At 48.8% G+C, this 16400-nt stretch overlaps 1 protein-coding gene across 1 annotated transcript; it reads left to right on the forward strand.

The window, feature by feature from the left end:
- The first annotated feature begins 3818 nt into the window (after positions 1–3818).
- Positions 3819–15388, forward strand: RAB5IF (RAB5 interacting factor). Its single transcript, XM_077831781.1, has 4 exons — positions 3819–3998; positions 10228–10331; positions 13023–13152; positions 14812–15388. Exons 1-4 carry the CDS (start codon positions 3864–3866, stop codon positions 14851–14853), a joined length of 411 nt encoding a protein of 136 aa, XP_077687907.1. The 5' UTR covers positions 3819–3863; the 3' UTR covers positions 14854–15388.
- Positions 15389–16400: the final 1012 nt, after the last annotated feature.

A 16400-nucleotide genomic window follows, 5' to 3' on the forward strand; every position in this document is an offset into this window, starting at 1 on the left:
ATCACTAAACCATCCTTCTTAATACCTCAGAATAAGCCTGGTCCAGTGTTTTTCATACAGTTGTCCTCTGTTTCCTCAGATAGCCTGTCCGAGGTGTCATCTGTTGGAAGACACATCATACTGGGAGCCTGATTGCTTGTGGTTCTTCAGAACCCCTGGGTACTTTATGTCAAAACTGGAGTGTTAATGCAGATGCCTTGCCCTTGATTTGTAGGAAACTACATTCTGCTTCTCCAAATTACCCAATAGTGTAAATCAACTATGGGGCCTCTCCTGAATGTCCTATAGCGGCTGCAGAGGGAAGACAATGTGGCCTAATGTTTAGACTGTAGGACTGGGAGTCAGCACTGCTGTATTCTATTACCAGTTCTGCCAGTGGCTGTGTGTAACTTTGGGCAAATAGCTTTTTCTCTGTGCCTCAGAGTCTATCTGTAAAACAGGAATAAATAATACTGTCATGGTTCAGGGCAACTGCACTTGTATTTCCCCCTTGTGGTCCAGCAAGGACATCCACTCTATACTCCCGGTGCCTCAGCCACCACCTCTCTTAGCCAGAGATCCACATCTCTCTCCCTCCTGATAGGGATATTTCCAGGGTGCACAGTTCCCGGCCTAGAGGGCGAGTACCCCAGCAAGTCAGACTGTCTAAATGGCAAGCGTCTGCACTTTGTTTTCTCTCCAGAGGTTATAAACAGTGTAATTGCCCACAGTTAAAAGCCCTGTCTAGGCAAGCATATTTATTCTTAAGGTGAAAGCCTTACAGAGAAAACAATAAAATAAATTACAGACATGCTAATAAGCTTACTGGGGATCACCCCCAACTCCATCAAGAGCTGTGGTAGGTGATCAGTCATTCAAACCTTTGTGGTTACAACTTCATAACAGGTTTCAGAGTAGCAGCCGTGTTAGTCTGTATTCGCAAAAAGAAAAGGAGTACTTGTGGCACTTTAGAGACTAACCAATTTATTTGAGCATAAGCTTTCGTGAGCTACAGCTCACTTCATCGGATGCATGCTTTTTTATCAGAACAAGAACACATATGCATAAGTTAAGGGGCAGCGAGTTATATGGGCCCGTGGTGCCTGGGCTCCAGCAAATTCAGGGCCCAAGGGGCCCGGATCCACCAGTGTTCAGGGCTGGGTCTCTCCCCAGCCCTCGCCTGCCACCCCCACATGCCTGCCACCCCCACGTGCCTCCCCCGAGTATCCCTGCCTGCCTGGGGCAGCGGGCATCTGCCCCCTACATTTCCGCGCTGTGCTCCCTCGCTGCTGCGGCCGGCTACAAGGGAGTGCTGCTGGGGGCAGGCTGAGGCACCTGTGGAGGGAAGAGGGGAGGAGGCGCATGGCAGCCACCCACACACCCCGGCAGGCGACTCCGAGTTGACCCCGGGGGCGGGGGAAGGGTTATCCTGGCTGGGCCTCCTGAGCAGCAGCCTGGGGCGGCTTGGGTGAGTGTCGTGCTGGGGGGGGGCCAGGGAGAGGGCCCTCTCCCCCTCAGAACTCACTGCTGCCAGCAGGGAGAGAGCTGGGGGGAGTCCTCTCTGGCCCCCAGCCCTGGGGTAGCCTGCCTGCTGCACTCCAAACTCCTCATCCCCGGTACTGCCCCATGCCCTGCACCCCCTCCCACAGCCCAACCCCCTGCCCCAACCCAGATCCTGCACCCAGCTCCCAAACTCCGTCCCAGAGCCCGCACCCAAACTCCCTCCCAGAGCCTTAGGTAGGTGTGTGTGTGTCGGGATGGAACTTGGACCCATTCTGGGCACCACCAAAAATTATACAAACCTGCTGCTCCTGCATAGGTTAACCTTTCCTTTATATAGCTTGGGTCTTTGATAGGGTTGCCAACTCTTCAGGATTGTCCTGGAGTCTCCAGGAATTAAAGATTAATCTTTAATTAAAGATTATGTCATGTGATAAAATCTCCACAAATACGTCTAACCAAAACTGGCAACCCAATTTTGATCGTCTTTGATCGTCAGAGACCATGACCAGGTAATCAGTCAGACAGTAGTTCTCTTCTCAGGGCGTAGCTTTAAAAGGTTGGGTCTGGAGGTGAGAATTTGCATTTTCCTCCCCTCAGATATTTCCTAGGAAAGCCACTTAATTTTGTTTTTCCTAAAAGTTCCCTCTTGCATGGCACATTGTTTAAAACAGTCCCTTGAAGCTCTGAACACTTCCCAAGGTATACACTGGCCACATGTCTCCCCTAGGGAATTTACGTGCAATCCCACAATAATACATAAATTTTGCATTTATAATGCCATGGACCCCAAAGCTATTTAAACTTAATTCAATATGATCTCTTAATGATATTGCCATATCTCTCACAAATACTTCCTCCCCACCTCCCAGGCAAATGACTGGTGCTGCCTGTCCTGTGAGCACCCCCTTACAAAAGGTCTCTGTTGGGAGGGACGGTTGGTGTCTATGAATTGGCAAGGATGGTGTCCCTAGCCATAGCTGCCAGCTTCCCCTCTGCCAGGTGTAGGGTGACCAGACAGCAAGGGTGAGAAATCGGGACGGGGTGGAGGTGTAATAGGCACCTATATAAGACAAAGCTCCAAATATTGGAACTGTCCCTATAAAATCGGGATATCTGGTCACCCTAGCCCAGTGGGTGCTTGACCCCCACCCCCGTCCCTGCCCTGCCTCTTCCCGCCCCTGCACTGCCTTCGCCCCACCCCCATTCCACCCCTTCCCCAAAGTCCCTGCCCCACCCTGCCCCCATTCCACCCCCTTCTCCCAAGTCCCTGCCCCTGCCCTGCCTCTTCTCCGCCTCCTCCCCTGAGCGTGCCGTGTCGCCGCTCCTCCACCTCCCTCCCAGAAAGTCCTAAGCACTGCCAAACAGCTGTTAGACGGCGGGAAGTGGGGACATGGCACACTGGCGGGGGGAGGGGGGAGGGGGAGAAGGAGGCAAGGAGTGGGGAGCTTGGCTGTCCTGCGTTAATTTTTGCCCGTGGGTGCTCCAGCCCCAGAGCACCCACGGAGTCGGCACCTATGTCCCTAGCCTCTGTTTGCCAGAAGCTGGGAATGGGCAACAGGGGACGGATCACTAGATGATTACCTGTTCTGTTCATTCCCTCTGGGGCACCTGGCATTGGACACTGTCAGAAGACAGCATACTGGGCTAGAAGGACCGTTGGTCTGACCCAGTATGGCCCATCTTCTGTTCTTACCTGAATTGAGGCTTGGAGGGGAGCGGAGGGGAGGCGCTAGAGGCTGGCAGAGGTAGTAGTGATCTGAGAAGCTGCTGTGGGGGGGTTAACGTGTGGCTACGCCCCACCCCAGAGGGGGCAGCTCCCCAGTGTGGAGTACAGCTCCCCTGGAGGGATCAGAGAGCATGGGAAGCTCAGGAGGGACTGTGGACTCAGTGGTTTGAGCATTGGCCTGCTAAACCCAGGGTTGTGAGTTCAATCCTTGAGGGGGCCATTTAGGAAGGTGGGGCAAAAATTTGGGACTGGTCCTGCTTTGAGAAGGGGGCTGGACTAGATGACCTCCTATGGTCCCTATTCTATGATCTGCCCCTTATGCCCCTGCAGCTCCCCTCCTCCCTCTGGCAGAAGGCCCCCTCCGCTCTTTCCCGAAGCCCCGCCCCATTCTGCAGCTCGTCTCTCAGGTCCCACCCTCCAGGAAATAGCAGCAACGCTTTTCAGAATGACCCCTCCCTCTTGCCGTAGGGAAGGAGACGGCCCCTCCCCATCGTGCGACAGGGGGCGGTCCGGCTTCAGCCCCGCCCCTCCCCTCCCCGGCAGGGATTGGTGTGATTGGCTGAGCCCAAAAGCCGGCCGTCACGTGCGCTGCTTCCCTTGCAGTGACCGCGGGGCCTGAGGGTGGCGGGGCGGCCTGTGGTGGGGCCTGGGGAAGATGAGCGGCGCCCGGCGGAAGGAAGAGCCGCCGCCGTCGCACCCGCAGCAGCACCTGGTGGCCAACGGCGGCGGCGCGCTGCGCGGCTCGGTGTGGGGCAAAGCGCTGCGGAGCGACTCCGCCTGGGAGGACAAGGTGCGGCCGGGGCCCGCGCGGGGTGGCCCGGCCTGGCTGGGCGGGGAGAGAGGGGGCGGTGCTCGTCTCCCCACGGGCGCTGGGGGGGGGCTGCCGCCGCCCGCTGGGGGTGGCCCGTGGGCGCTGGGCGGGTTGGGGGGGGGGGCTGCTGCCGCCGCCAGCTGGGGGTCGCCCGTGGGCGCTGGGCGGGTTGGGGGGGGGGGCTGCTGCTGCCGCCGCCTGCTGGGGGTCGCCCGTGGGCGCTGGGCGGGTTGGGGGGGGGGGGGGACTGCTGCTGCCGCCGCCTGCTGGGGGTCGCCCGTGGGCGCTGGGCGGGTTGGGGGGGGGGCTGCTGCTGCTGCCGCCGCCTGCTGGGGGTCGCCCGTGGGCGCTGGGCGGGTTGGGGGGGGGCTGCTGCTGCTGCCGCCGCCTGCTGGGGGTCGCCCGTGGGCGCTGGGCGGGTTGGGGGGGGGCTGCTGCTGCTGCCGCCGCCTGCTGGGGGTCGCCCGTGGGCGCTGGGCGGGTTGGGGGGGGGGTTGCTGCTGCTGCCGCCGCCTGCTGGGGGTCGCCCGTGGGCGCTGGGCGGGTTGGGGGGGGGGGGGCTGCTGCTGGCGCCGCCTGCTGGGGGTCGCCCGTGGGCGCTGGGCGGGTTGGGGGGGGGGGGCTGCTGCTGCTGCCGCCGCCTGCTGGGGGTCGCCCGTGGGCGCTGGGCGGGTTGGGGGGGGGGGGGCTGCTGCTGCCGCCGCCTGCTGGGGGTCGCCCGTGGGCGCTGGGCGGGTTGGGGGGGGGGGGCTGCTGCTGCCGCCGCCTGCTGGGGGTCGCCCGTGGGCGCTGGGCGGGTTGGGGGGGGGCTGCTGCTGCTGCCGCCGCCTGCTGGGGGTCGCCCGTGGGCGCTGGGCGGGTTGGGGGGGGGGGCTGCTGCTGCCGCCGCCTGCTGGGGGTCGCCCGTGGGCGCTGGGCGGGTTGGGGGGGGGGGCTGCTGCTGGCGCCGCCTGCTGGGGGTCGCCCGTGGGCGCTGGGCCGGTTGGGGGGGGGGGGGGGGCTGCTGCCGCCGCCCTCTGGGCGTCGCCGTGGGCGCTGGGCGGGTTGAGGATACTTGTAGCCCCATGAGCTGGGGAAGCCGCTTTTTTTTTTTTTTAATCTGGCTTTTTTTTTGGCACATCCTCAGAAACTCTATTTTGAGTATTTTTCAGAAATCAGACTAGTCATTTCTTCCCGGTGAGACGAAGGCACAGAGACTTGAGGTGAAATTGCAGTGCTCTGTGTTGGAGACAGTCTATGTGCTGATTTTGTAACTTTTCTTTAATAATTAGAGCTATAAAACTTCCCATGGAAGCAGCTAAAGGCATTTTCAACCGACCCTGCTCTTTAGGACACTATGAATTAATTTGTGCTCATTTAGGCCGGGTCTATGCTTTGAGCTTATATTGGTATAACTACGTTGCTCAGAGGTGTGAAAAGTCCACAGCCCTGAATGATGCAGTTATACCAACCTAACCAGTGCTGTTGACAGGAGGGCTTTTGTCCACATAACTACCACCTCTCATGGAGGTGTATTAACTATGTTGACAGGAGAAGCTCTGCCATTGGCATAGCAGCATCTTCACTTAAACACTACAGTGGCACAGCTGCACCATTTTAAGTGTAGACCTGTCCTTACCTGTATCAGTGAGCCATGTCTGATGAATGGTGTGAGCTGGGAGGAAGCTGAGATTTTAGAATGATATAGAAGCAGGTAGAGGATGCTTACTGAATAGGGCACCTAACATCACACACATACAAGCAATCTCATGTTTTGCATGCATAAAAAGGGAAGGAAGGAAATTGTTAAAAGAAAAATCTCTCCATGCACGTCTGTCGTAATGAGATGTAGTTGTAGCCATATCAGTCCTATGATATTAGAGAGAGGGTGGGTGAGGTAAGATCTTTTATTGAACCAACTTCCGTTGGTAAGAGAGACAAGCATTTGAACCACACAGACATGAAGAAGAACTCTGTGAGGCTTGAAAGTTTGTCTCTCTCACCAACAGAAGTTGCAATAAATCTTTCAATAAAAGATATTACCTCTCCCACCATGTCTCTTTCACAACGAGAGGCATATGTGGGAACGTGTTAAGTATTGCATGGTGGTCTAGACTAGTTCTGAAGCATGCAATGTTAGTAAAAAAAAAAATGTCAGTGGCTAGTCTACACTGGCCCTCCTACTGGTGCTGATAATGCTACAGCAGTGCTAAAAGAACAGAGGGTGGATTTCAGAAAACTTCTAGCATAGATGTAGCCTCTAGTGCAGGGGTGGGCAAACTTTTTGGCACAAGGGCCACATCGGGATTGCGCAACTGTATGGAGGGCTGGGTAGGGAAGGCTGTGCCTCCCCAAACAGCCTGGCCCCTGCCCCCTATCCACCCCCTTCCACTTCCTGCCCCCCTCAGAACCCCTGACCCATCCACCCCCCCTGCTCCTTGACCCCTGACTGCCCCGTCCCAGGACCCCCCACCCCCACCCCTAGCTGCCCCTGGGACCCTACCCCCTCCCTAACCCCCCCTGCTCCCTGTCCCCTGACTGCCATGACCCCTATCCCCGTCCCCGCCCCCAGGACGCCACCCCCTATCCAACTCCCCCTGTTCCCTGACTGCCCGCCCCCTGTCCCAGAACCTCTGCCCCATCCAACTACCTCTGGGGACCCCCTACCCCAAATCCAACCCCGCTCCCCACCCCTTTACCAAGCTGGAGCCAGCCACACCGCTGCTCTGCCGGACAGGAGTGGCAGGCCAGAGCGCTGCCTGTGCAGCGGCATGATGTGGTGGGGGGGCGGCCAGGGGGGGTGGCGGGGCGGCCAGGGGCTAGCCTCCCCAGCAAGGGGCTCAGGGGCCGGGCAGAATGGTCCCGCGGGCCGTAGTTTGCCCACCTTTGCACTAGTGGTTGCAGTGGACTTGTCTTGGCTTAAAAATGCTTGCTGCAGTAGTGGAATATTGGCAAACCCTGCTAGTGGAGAGATGGCATGTACTAGCAAAAGTTGTTTTGTCAGTATAGCTTAAACCAGTTACCTGAACAGGGTGGTCTGTACAGGCAAAAGGGCTTCTTTGCTGGTAGGACTGTGTCTACATTAGGATATAGCTATGTCAGTTGAAGTGGTGAAAAAGTTGCACTCCTGACTGGCATAGCTGTACTGGCAAACTTTTAAACTGTAGACCAGACCTAAGGCTAGGTGAGTTTCATTTGGTCATATATATCACCTCTACTACAGAAATAGACAGTTCCCCTGTAATTTTATGTAAAACAAGTCATTTAATCTTTCTCTGCGTTAATTCCCTATCTGTAGTAAATGAGAGTAATACCTTCCTACCTCACAGGAGTGTTGTGCGAATGAACTTATTATCTGTGAGGTGCTCAGATACTATGGCGGTGATATAAGTAGATCTCCAGCTTCCTTTTGCTTCGCGCTCTGTCTGTACATCAGGCTAGTCTTACTGTCACCTTGTGAGTGTCCCAAGTGAATACAACTCCATGTTCTCAGTGCAGTTACCCCTTTTATGTCAATCATTTGTTTAGACTACTGGTTTAAAAGGGTTATTTGCTCCTGTTCAGATCTTAGCATGTAACTGGTTACAAATGTTCAGTGTGAGTTCTACAACTTACGTATTTATAGAGGACCAAAGTCTGCTCTGTTACACCAGTATAAATCCAGAGTAACTACACTGACCACAGTGGACTCTGGATTATACAAAGATAACTAAGGGCTTGTCTATGCTACCGCGTGGGGTCTATCTGAGATATGCAACTTCAGCTACATGAATAGCGTAGCTGAAGTCGACCTACTTAGATCTACTTACCACAGTGTCTTCACTGCGGTAAGGTGACAGCTGACGCTCTCCCATCGACTCCACTTGCGCTCCTCATTCTAGTGGAGTACCGGAGTTGACAGGAGAGTGCTCCGCAGTCGATTTTAGATTGACACCCGCTGGATCAATCGCTGTCCGCCAAACTGGCGGGTAGTGTAGAGAAGCCCTAAGAGCAGGATTCAGCTCATTGACTCTGTTTTTAAATTTAAATCAGATTTCTACCTGCACAATCCAAAAATCAAAACTAGGAATAAACATTTGGATGTTTCCTTTGATTGTCTCTTGTAAGATGATGGTCATCCAGGTGGGCTATTTGGGGAGTAGCACAGGGTAACTGGTGAGGCTGAGGGCAGGTCTACACTACCACTGCCGGTCAATCTAAGCTGCGCAATTTGTGTTATGTTAGTAGCGTGACTCAATTGACGCAGCTTAGATCTACTTACTGCAGGGTTCACACTACACTATGTCGAGGGGAGATGCTCTCCCGCCGATATTGCTTCCGCCTCTCATTGAGGTGGAATACAGAAATTGATGGGAGAGCGTTCTTTCATCAACTGAGCTTGTCTTCACTAGACCTGCTAAATTGATGCTGCCAGAGTGTCTGTCATGCTGTCATGACTTAACTCTTCTGCAGATTTTTTCAATTATAAATGTCATGACTGCTCAATAATTGGTTGTGATTTTCTTTCATTAAGCTTTCATTAAAACAACACATTAAGGCCTGGATTCTGCAACATGGATACATGTACCATAAATTGTTCCGCTGAAGTCACTGGGACTACTTGCATGTGTAAATTAAGTTCATGCATATGTGTTTGCAGAGTCAGAGCTGTGATCTTCCAAATGGGAGCAGAGCGTGAATAATGCAGGCTGCCGCTGTAACTCCGAGAGCAGTTATTTTCTGTTTTTGTAAAGTTGTATTTGGAGATGACAGAAAACCTGTAAAACCATGTAATTTAGGCATGTTACCCATTCCTATTAAAATAAGCCTTAGTATCATTTTGTATTAAAAATCAGTATTTTTTCTATTTGAATCAGATACTTTTTAGCAATTTAAAAAAAAAACAATACATTTGGAAGAATGTGGGCTGTGATTTTTAGCTAGAATTGTGACATTTTTGCATTTCTTGCTATAAACAAGCTGTGCCTCGGAGCACTTTGTTGTAACAGCGCAGTCAGCAGGGCAATGGCTTGAGTTTTCAGTGCTGTCAGTCATCGTGCACATAAAAGGCCTTCTCTGAGGTGCCACTGCCAACATGGCAAAGGAATCATTAGAGCGCCTGAGGATGCTGCCACAGTTGAGTCACCTGAGCATCTTTCTTCTGTGTGCAAATGTTTCTTTTAAAAAAACAAAAATACTCTGAACATGATAGAAGGTGAATTGATTATGAAGATTGCATCATTCAAATAAGAAATATTGAGCTTTTTGGAAAAATTGACTTCAGTATAATATCAGTGCATGGAGAGAGGATGTTACTGCATTATTTCACCTAATTGGCTTCAAACAAGTTGAGATGCTGGGAAGTGTGGAAACCCAAACTACCTTTTACAACCCCATAGGACAGAATTTGGCCTACAGAATTTTTATTAAGTTATGGTAGTGCATCCTGTCTTTAGTGAAGTTGCAAAGGTGTATTTGAGAGCAGAATTGAATTTTGATTTGAAGCATGTGGCAGAATAGGATACAAGCATTCATAGCTTCATGAAGTCTACAAGGAGAACAGGAATAGAAAGTTACACATTACTGTCACTCAGCTATGACTCTGAATACAGACATGGGATGCAGTTTTCGGTACCGGTAGGTGCCATTTTTAGTCTCTTTGGAATAGAATTGAATTTTAAACAGTGCTTTTTTCATAACTGATTTCCCCCCCCCCCTTTTTTTTTTTAACAGTCCCATGGAGACTCAAAATCAAAATCTTTCCTTGCTGATGATGGTTTTTTTATCTCCATGATTCATACACACCTGTTTGTCATTTGTGGTTGCTTGAGAGTGCTGATTTGCTGGCAACGGTTGTTTGTGGGTGATGGGAAAGAATTCAAGAACGATGTAGGCTTTTACAAGTGGTAAAGAATATAAATAGCTGAAAAGTTGGAGCTATGAACATTTTTAGTATCTAATTCTAAAACAAATGGACTAAATATCTGTTCTCTGTGTGTCCCACTAGTGGGAGAACTGTAAACTGAAGCCAGAACTTAGAAAAGGGGGTGGGGGGGATCCGTCTATTGCCATTAGATACTTTCAGATACTTTATAGTTTCTTAAAATATTTTTTCTTTTGAAAAGCAATCTGTGTTCAGAGCCTTGATTTTTTTCCAAGTTAGTTGCATGAGGGGTTCTTATAAATGTTTTATCTAAACTAGATATTATATGTGAGATATCAAACTTTGCTGTTTTTTCTCTCTCTTCAGGATGAGTTTTTAGACGTGATCTACTGGTTCCGACAGATCATTGCAGTTATTTTGGGAGTCATCTGGGGCGTAGTTCCGCTGAAGGGATTTGTGGGAATAGCAATGTAAGGTTTCTTTCCTCTTATCTGACATGTATTTTATTTTTTTTTTTCAGATGTGGCGGTCACAATAACTCTAGGCCATTTTAAAACATCAAAGCAATGGGGTGCTGGAAATGCATTAAAGTCTGACATTTCCTTTAAATACTGTTTCATAGTCCAAAGGATAAATCATGTGACCTCATGAGCCAATTGGTACCTGTAACTCTTTCCCTCCATCCCCCATTCTGAATAGTTCTTTTTTTGCTTTAAAAACCTCTCGGAATTACTGGAGAAATGTCCAACTTCTGTCTTTTAGAGCAGTGATTCTGAATATTTTCCATACCATGATGACTTTTCCCCATACTGGGACCCCCTGTCCCGTGTAACTGGGATCCGTATGGGAAAGGCAGGGTGGTTACGACCCCGATAATTGTTTGCAGCGTCCAGTTGAGTACCCTTGTTGTACAATATGTTCTGTACAATCCCACGAAGGGTGTTTATTCCTTTTGAAATCAAAAAAGTGTCTCCAAAACAGTAGAAAATGTAAATTGTAACAAGCAAAACATCATTCTTGGGGGTCTTCTGCTGTTCTCTCATGAGAGATACTATTTTACCAAAATGTGTACCTTCAATATCATTGTAAGGGGAAGGGGCATCGAAAATTTTCTTTTTTTAAAAAGAAAAATTATATCCATGCATATATATAGTAAAACCTGTAATCTGGCTAGATGTATGGGATCCTTGTTCCCCTTTTAGCAAAGATATCACAGTGTTATAGTGAGCACACTAATTAATTAAAAATGTTATAACAGGGTTTGGAAAGTTTACCAGCCACCTATGAGTTAAAGGACAAAGCCTGCTAGACAGAAGTAAACACAGAAGATGGGAGGGGCACCAGGGGCGGTGCTCTAGGTGTTGAAGCGGGGTAGTACTGGGATTTCATATGGGGTGCTGTCCCTCAGTTCTGATGGGGGACTCCGTATTTCTATCTGCCTGTGGCTAGTTGATGTCTTGAAAACTTAGCTTTACTCCCCTCTAGGTGCTGGAAGGGAAGTTTTCTGTCTCCTCCCCTCTCTCAGCACATCTTAGGTGCTGCAAGAAGGCAAGGGGGAGAGAAGGTAGTCTCTGGTTCTCTACACTTTCAGACTGTTTTTGACCATGGGGCAGGGTGTGGGTGGGTCGGTCTTCTCCAGTTCCTGCTTCTGCTGGTGCTCCTATTTTTCCCAGCAGCAGCAGTGTGACATTGATACAATTTTGGAGAGTTGCATTGTTGCTCACATGGTTCATAACAGTAGCACTGAACCTGACTAGTCTTGTTAATACCATTGTGAAACCGCATGGGAAAGCTCTGAGCAGCAGAGACATTGAGGCTGTTTGCAGACTCCGGAAGAAAATGCTACATTGTTTTGCATCTTGAAGATCATCTTCACAACTCTTAGGGCTAGAAACACTTTGTTTTACTGGAAGCTTAAATTCTGCAGAAATTGAGGGGTAAGAGCCCCAGGGAAAGCTTTATATTAACCACCGGAGAACTGTTTTTTCAGTCCCTGTTATAAATAGTTAAAACTAAACTACAGTTACAATAGATGAGAAATACACTGTGTTCTTGCTTCTGTTCACTTACTAGTTTAGTGTGTCTTCCATCTGTTTGTGTAAATGAGTTCGTGTGGAAGGTTATAAAAGTAACTGAAGCTGATATTTGGTGAACAGTGGAATCTTCCACACTGGGGAGCTTGTGTTTAACAGTTTCTTAATGTGCCAGAAACATTTAATGCAACTACGATTATTGTAGGTTCCCTGGCAAATGTTGTGCATGTTCTCTTTTAAGAGCAACATGGAAGGCAAGAGTCCTGAGTGTATCTGGCACAGAGCTCCAGTCTTTTTCCACCCTTATCCTTTCATCCCACACAATTTTTCTTGCAAGAAGTGCACTGTTTGAAGGCAAGCTTTCACTTCCCAGGTTATCCCAATCCTGAGTCTCTTGAGGCCAGATTTAACTCTGCACTGGAGCTTGTGTGATCTCTGGGACAGGCTGATGGTTGCCCGAAGTTACACCCTAGCTGTGGTGGCCCTTAGTGCTTGCCAGAAGCACAGAATGTGCCCAGGCCACATCAGATCCCCCCTCTGGCCTGTCCATGCCTGTCTCCGTGCTGTACCTGGCTGTAGGGACCCCCTTCACACTAGCTTAGGAGGCAATAAAGTGTGGTTCCAGGAAAACAGCAGGTTGGGCCCTGGGTGTTTTAGGGTGAGATGAGTTCTGTTAGGCTTGGGTTTACTTTACTAAACTCAACTGGTGCTAAGACAGAGGCTGATAGTGTATTTAAGTCCTTGGGTTTTAGCTTTTATGCTGGTGATCTCCTGAGCGTTTAAGTACCAATCCCTGCCTCTAGGGCCACAAATCTGTGCTCTACTGTCAGTGTGTGATGGTGGTAATCTTAGGTTTGGATAAGAACTTGTTCCCTGCTACAACTATATGAAGCCAGACTGTACATGTACTTGTAGATCCAGCACTTGACAGGCTGGGGAAAAAGTGGGTAGAGTTAACATTCCCTGCACTGGAGAGAATCCGCTCTTGTATGCTTTCTTTCCAGAAGGCGGAAGAATTTGAACTGGAGCCTCTAGCAAGCTGGGGACAGGAGGAGAACATCCTACTCCTTGGCTGTAATGTTGATTAGATCATTAGACGGTTTTATCCTGTAATATCTTTGTCCCCAGATTCTGCCTGATCAACGCTGGCGTCCTATACCTCTATTTTAGTAGCTTTCAGCAGATAGACGAGGAGGAGTATGGAGGCACATGGGAGTTAACGAAAGAAGGATTCATGACATCGTTTGCACTGTTTTTGGTAATTCCTTCCCTTCCTCCCCGCTTCCTTTCCAGTTGTTCCAGTTACTGCCTGTGGAGTAGTAGTGATGAGATGAGATGTGAGTGAGTAGGAACGCACCATGGAATCCTAGGTAAGGGAGGGATAAGGAGCAGAAACTTCACAGCAAGGGGAAAGGCTGCACGTTAGCAGTTGTAAGGTCAGTTTATTCTTAGTGTTCCCCCTCTCCAGCATACAGGTGACACAAAGCTAGGGGAGGTTGCCAACACTTTGGAGGATAGAGTTAAAATTCAGAGGGATCTTGATAAATTGTAAAACTGGACTGTAGACGACAAAATGAATCCAACAAAGAAATGTAAGGTGTTACGCTTAAGGAAGAAAAACCCAATGCACAAATACAGAAGGATAACTGGCTTGGTGGCAGCACTGCTGAGAAGGATCTGGGGATTGTGGTGGATCACAACCTCAACACGAGTCAGCAATGTGATGCTGTTGCAAAAGAAGCAAATGCAATTTTAGGTTGCAAGTCACAGGAGGTGATAATACTGCTCTACTCAGTGCTGATTAGGCCTCGGCTGGAGTACTGTGTCCAGTTTTGGTCACCAGTGTATAGAAAGAATGTAGAGAAACTGGAAAGGATCCAGAGGTGAGCAGCAAAGATCAAAGGGATGGAATGCCAGCCATAGGGATAGAATGCCAGCCATATGAGCAAAGGCTGTAGGAACTAGGTATCTTTAGTATGGAAAAAGAGATTAAGGGGGGACCTGGTAGGGGTCCTCAAATACTTGAAAGGCTGCCATAAAAAAGATGGAGAAAAGTTGTTCTTGCCACAGAGGGCAGGACAAGAGGCAATGGGTTCAAACCACAGCAGATTTAGATTAAATCTCAAGAAACATTTCCTAACTGTAAGAACAGTAGGACAATGGAACAGACTGTCTGGGGAGGTTGTGGAAGCTCTTCCATTGGAGGTTTTCAAAAGGAGGCTGGGTAGCCATCTGTCTTGGATGGTGTAGACACAACAAATCCTGCATCTTGGCAGGGGGGTTGACTAGACCCTTCTAACCCTGTGGTTCTATGATGATGGCAGTGCAACTTTATTTTTAAAATCTGCTCCCCATTTCCATCAGGGTGTAATCTAGAGCATTGGCATGTGTTATATTGAATTCACTGCTCTTATCTTTCAGGGTCTTTGCTATGACTCGGTAATACTGCACCTTTAAAATTTTTCTTCTGTGCACCTCTCCCCCCTCCCCCACCCCACCCCAAAAAAAAAAGTACCTGTGATCCCATTTGCGGCTGTTTTGAAGCTGCATAGATTCTTTGGTGGCACTTCAGTCTGGGGCAAGCCAATCAGATGGCAGACGGCACTTGTCTGTGGTATGTGACATTCCTTATAGCTGTCTGCAGTGGCCCCAGAGTTGAAATTGAGTTTCCTGTCAAGTGAAGTGGCCTCTTGTTGAGAACAGTGAGGGATTTTTGATGGTAAAAATGACTCGCCCCATGAAGTTGCAGCTTGGATTCTGTTTGTGGTTGTGCCTCTAGCACCGCTCACAGTACTAGCAGGGCTCATGGAAAAATTCATCCTTTTTTGTGATAAGAGGGAGGGCAGTAAATGTTTGAAACTTTTCCACAGGGGCTTGATTAACCTTCACTTTCTCTCCTTGTTTGTACCCTCTTCAGGTTGTTTGGATAATCTTTTACACTGCCATCCACTACGACTGACAGCCTGCAGCCCTTGCCTCCCATTCCGGTCTTCAATAAATCCAGGAACATTTTAATAAATCAGAGCCTGTAATGGACTGGTGGGAGATGAAAATCAGCCACCTTTTTGTACCAGTGGTCCGAGGAGCCTGGAACAGCCCCAGCTCCCCTAACAGAGAAGCCAGTCTGTCTTGATTTTATACAAGTGTTGCTTATTGGAACTTTTTAAAAAGCCATCACAATTTTTGAAAGCCGTTCAAGACTGTTCAACTTTTGAACTTTTTCCATGACTTTATTCAATAACTGTAACAACCTCCTGTGTGCTAAAGGGTGAATCTATTAATTTAATTTGTGTAAGTTACCTCACCCTCTGGATGAAATCTGTCATTAAATTGTGACTTGTCTTCCATTGTTGTCCTTCAGACATAGTTTTAAAACAGCAGTCACTAAGTTACTTTCAGTGGAGAACACTGCAGCATTCAAGTAGTACATGGAGTTCAATGGCTGCCCTTGGCTTCTTTGAAGATAATTAAAGATGTGATTTATTTGAGTAAAATGACTATTGTTACCATATTTTTTAAATTAAGAATCATTTGTTCACCAGAATTTTCAAATGCTCTTGGCTAAAAACATGGATTTTTTTAAATAATTTTGCTGGGGAGAGTTAGTCATCTGCTTTGGGAATGTTTAACTTGTAAACAGTGTTCATCATGTTTAGGACCTTCATCATGTTTCTGCTAGCCCAGAGGGCTACTAACTCCGTTCCCGGAGCCTACCTCAGAGTTCAGTAGTCTAGACGGACAAAATAATTCCAGAGGCATACTTTTAAATGTCTGAATTTAACTGCTTAAAATCTTAATTTTTTTCTATGGTGTATATATAAGTTAACGGGGTTCAAATTCTGTTTATTGACAAATGCAGGAGACTAAAAATAAGTACAATTGAGGCAGCTAATGTCATAGATGCAGAATTATGAACTCTTTTAAAAGAGGCATTTTCCCAGGAGCAGATGGCCTCCAGATTTCAGTGTTGATCTCTTCATGATACTGAGCAAAGCACCATCTAAACCAGATATTGCTGAGCTCTCCCATCAATTTAGAGCTACTCCTGAGTGTTGCCATAGAGGTAAGCTGGGGGCTGTTTACTTCTCTAAAATGCTTAAGTATATATCTTTTCACAACTTGTATTGACAGCAGTAACATGCACAGTGCTGCCTACGCAGTTATCTCCAGGAAGCAGTGCCACCATGTGGTTTGGTTGTAGAATCATCCCTGCTGTTCTAACCTATAGTTCACATAAACTTGGGGAAGGTTTGTACCAAGATTGCCTTATGATGAGAACTTGACCTACTTTTAATATTCTCTTGTTGAAATCCTACATTGTTTCCTTGTCCCTCTCTTCTGAAAGCTCAAGAGCCCAGAATTCTTATGTTTGCATATAAAGTTAGGCACCTAAATAACAGTTTTCAGTGCTGAAAGTAGGAAAGTTTCCCATGCATTTCCCCCCCAAACTTTAATAGGGAGGATATCTACTTTGGGAAGGGAGGGATGGTTAACTACTAGGTCCCT

Source organism: Eretmochelys imbricata, chromosome 13, assembly GCF_965152235.1.
Source record: "Eretmochelys imbricata isolate rEreImb1 chromosome 13, rEreImb1.hap1, whole genome shotgun sequence".
Classification (NCBI taxonomy): domain Eukaryota; kingdom Metazoa; phylum Chordata; order Testudines; family Cheloniidae; genus Eretmochelys; species Eretmochelys imbricata.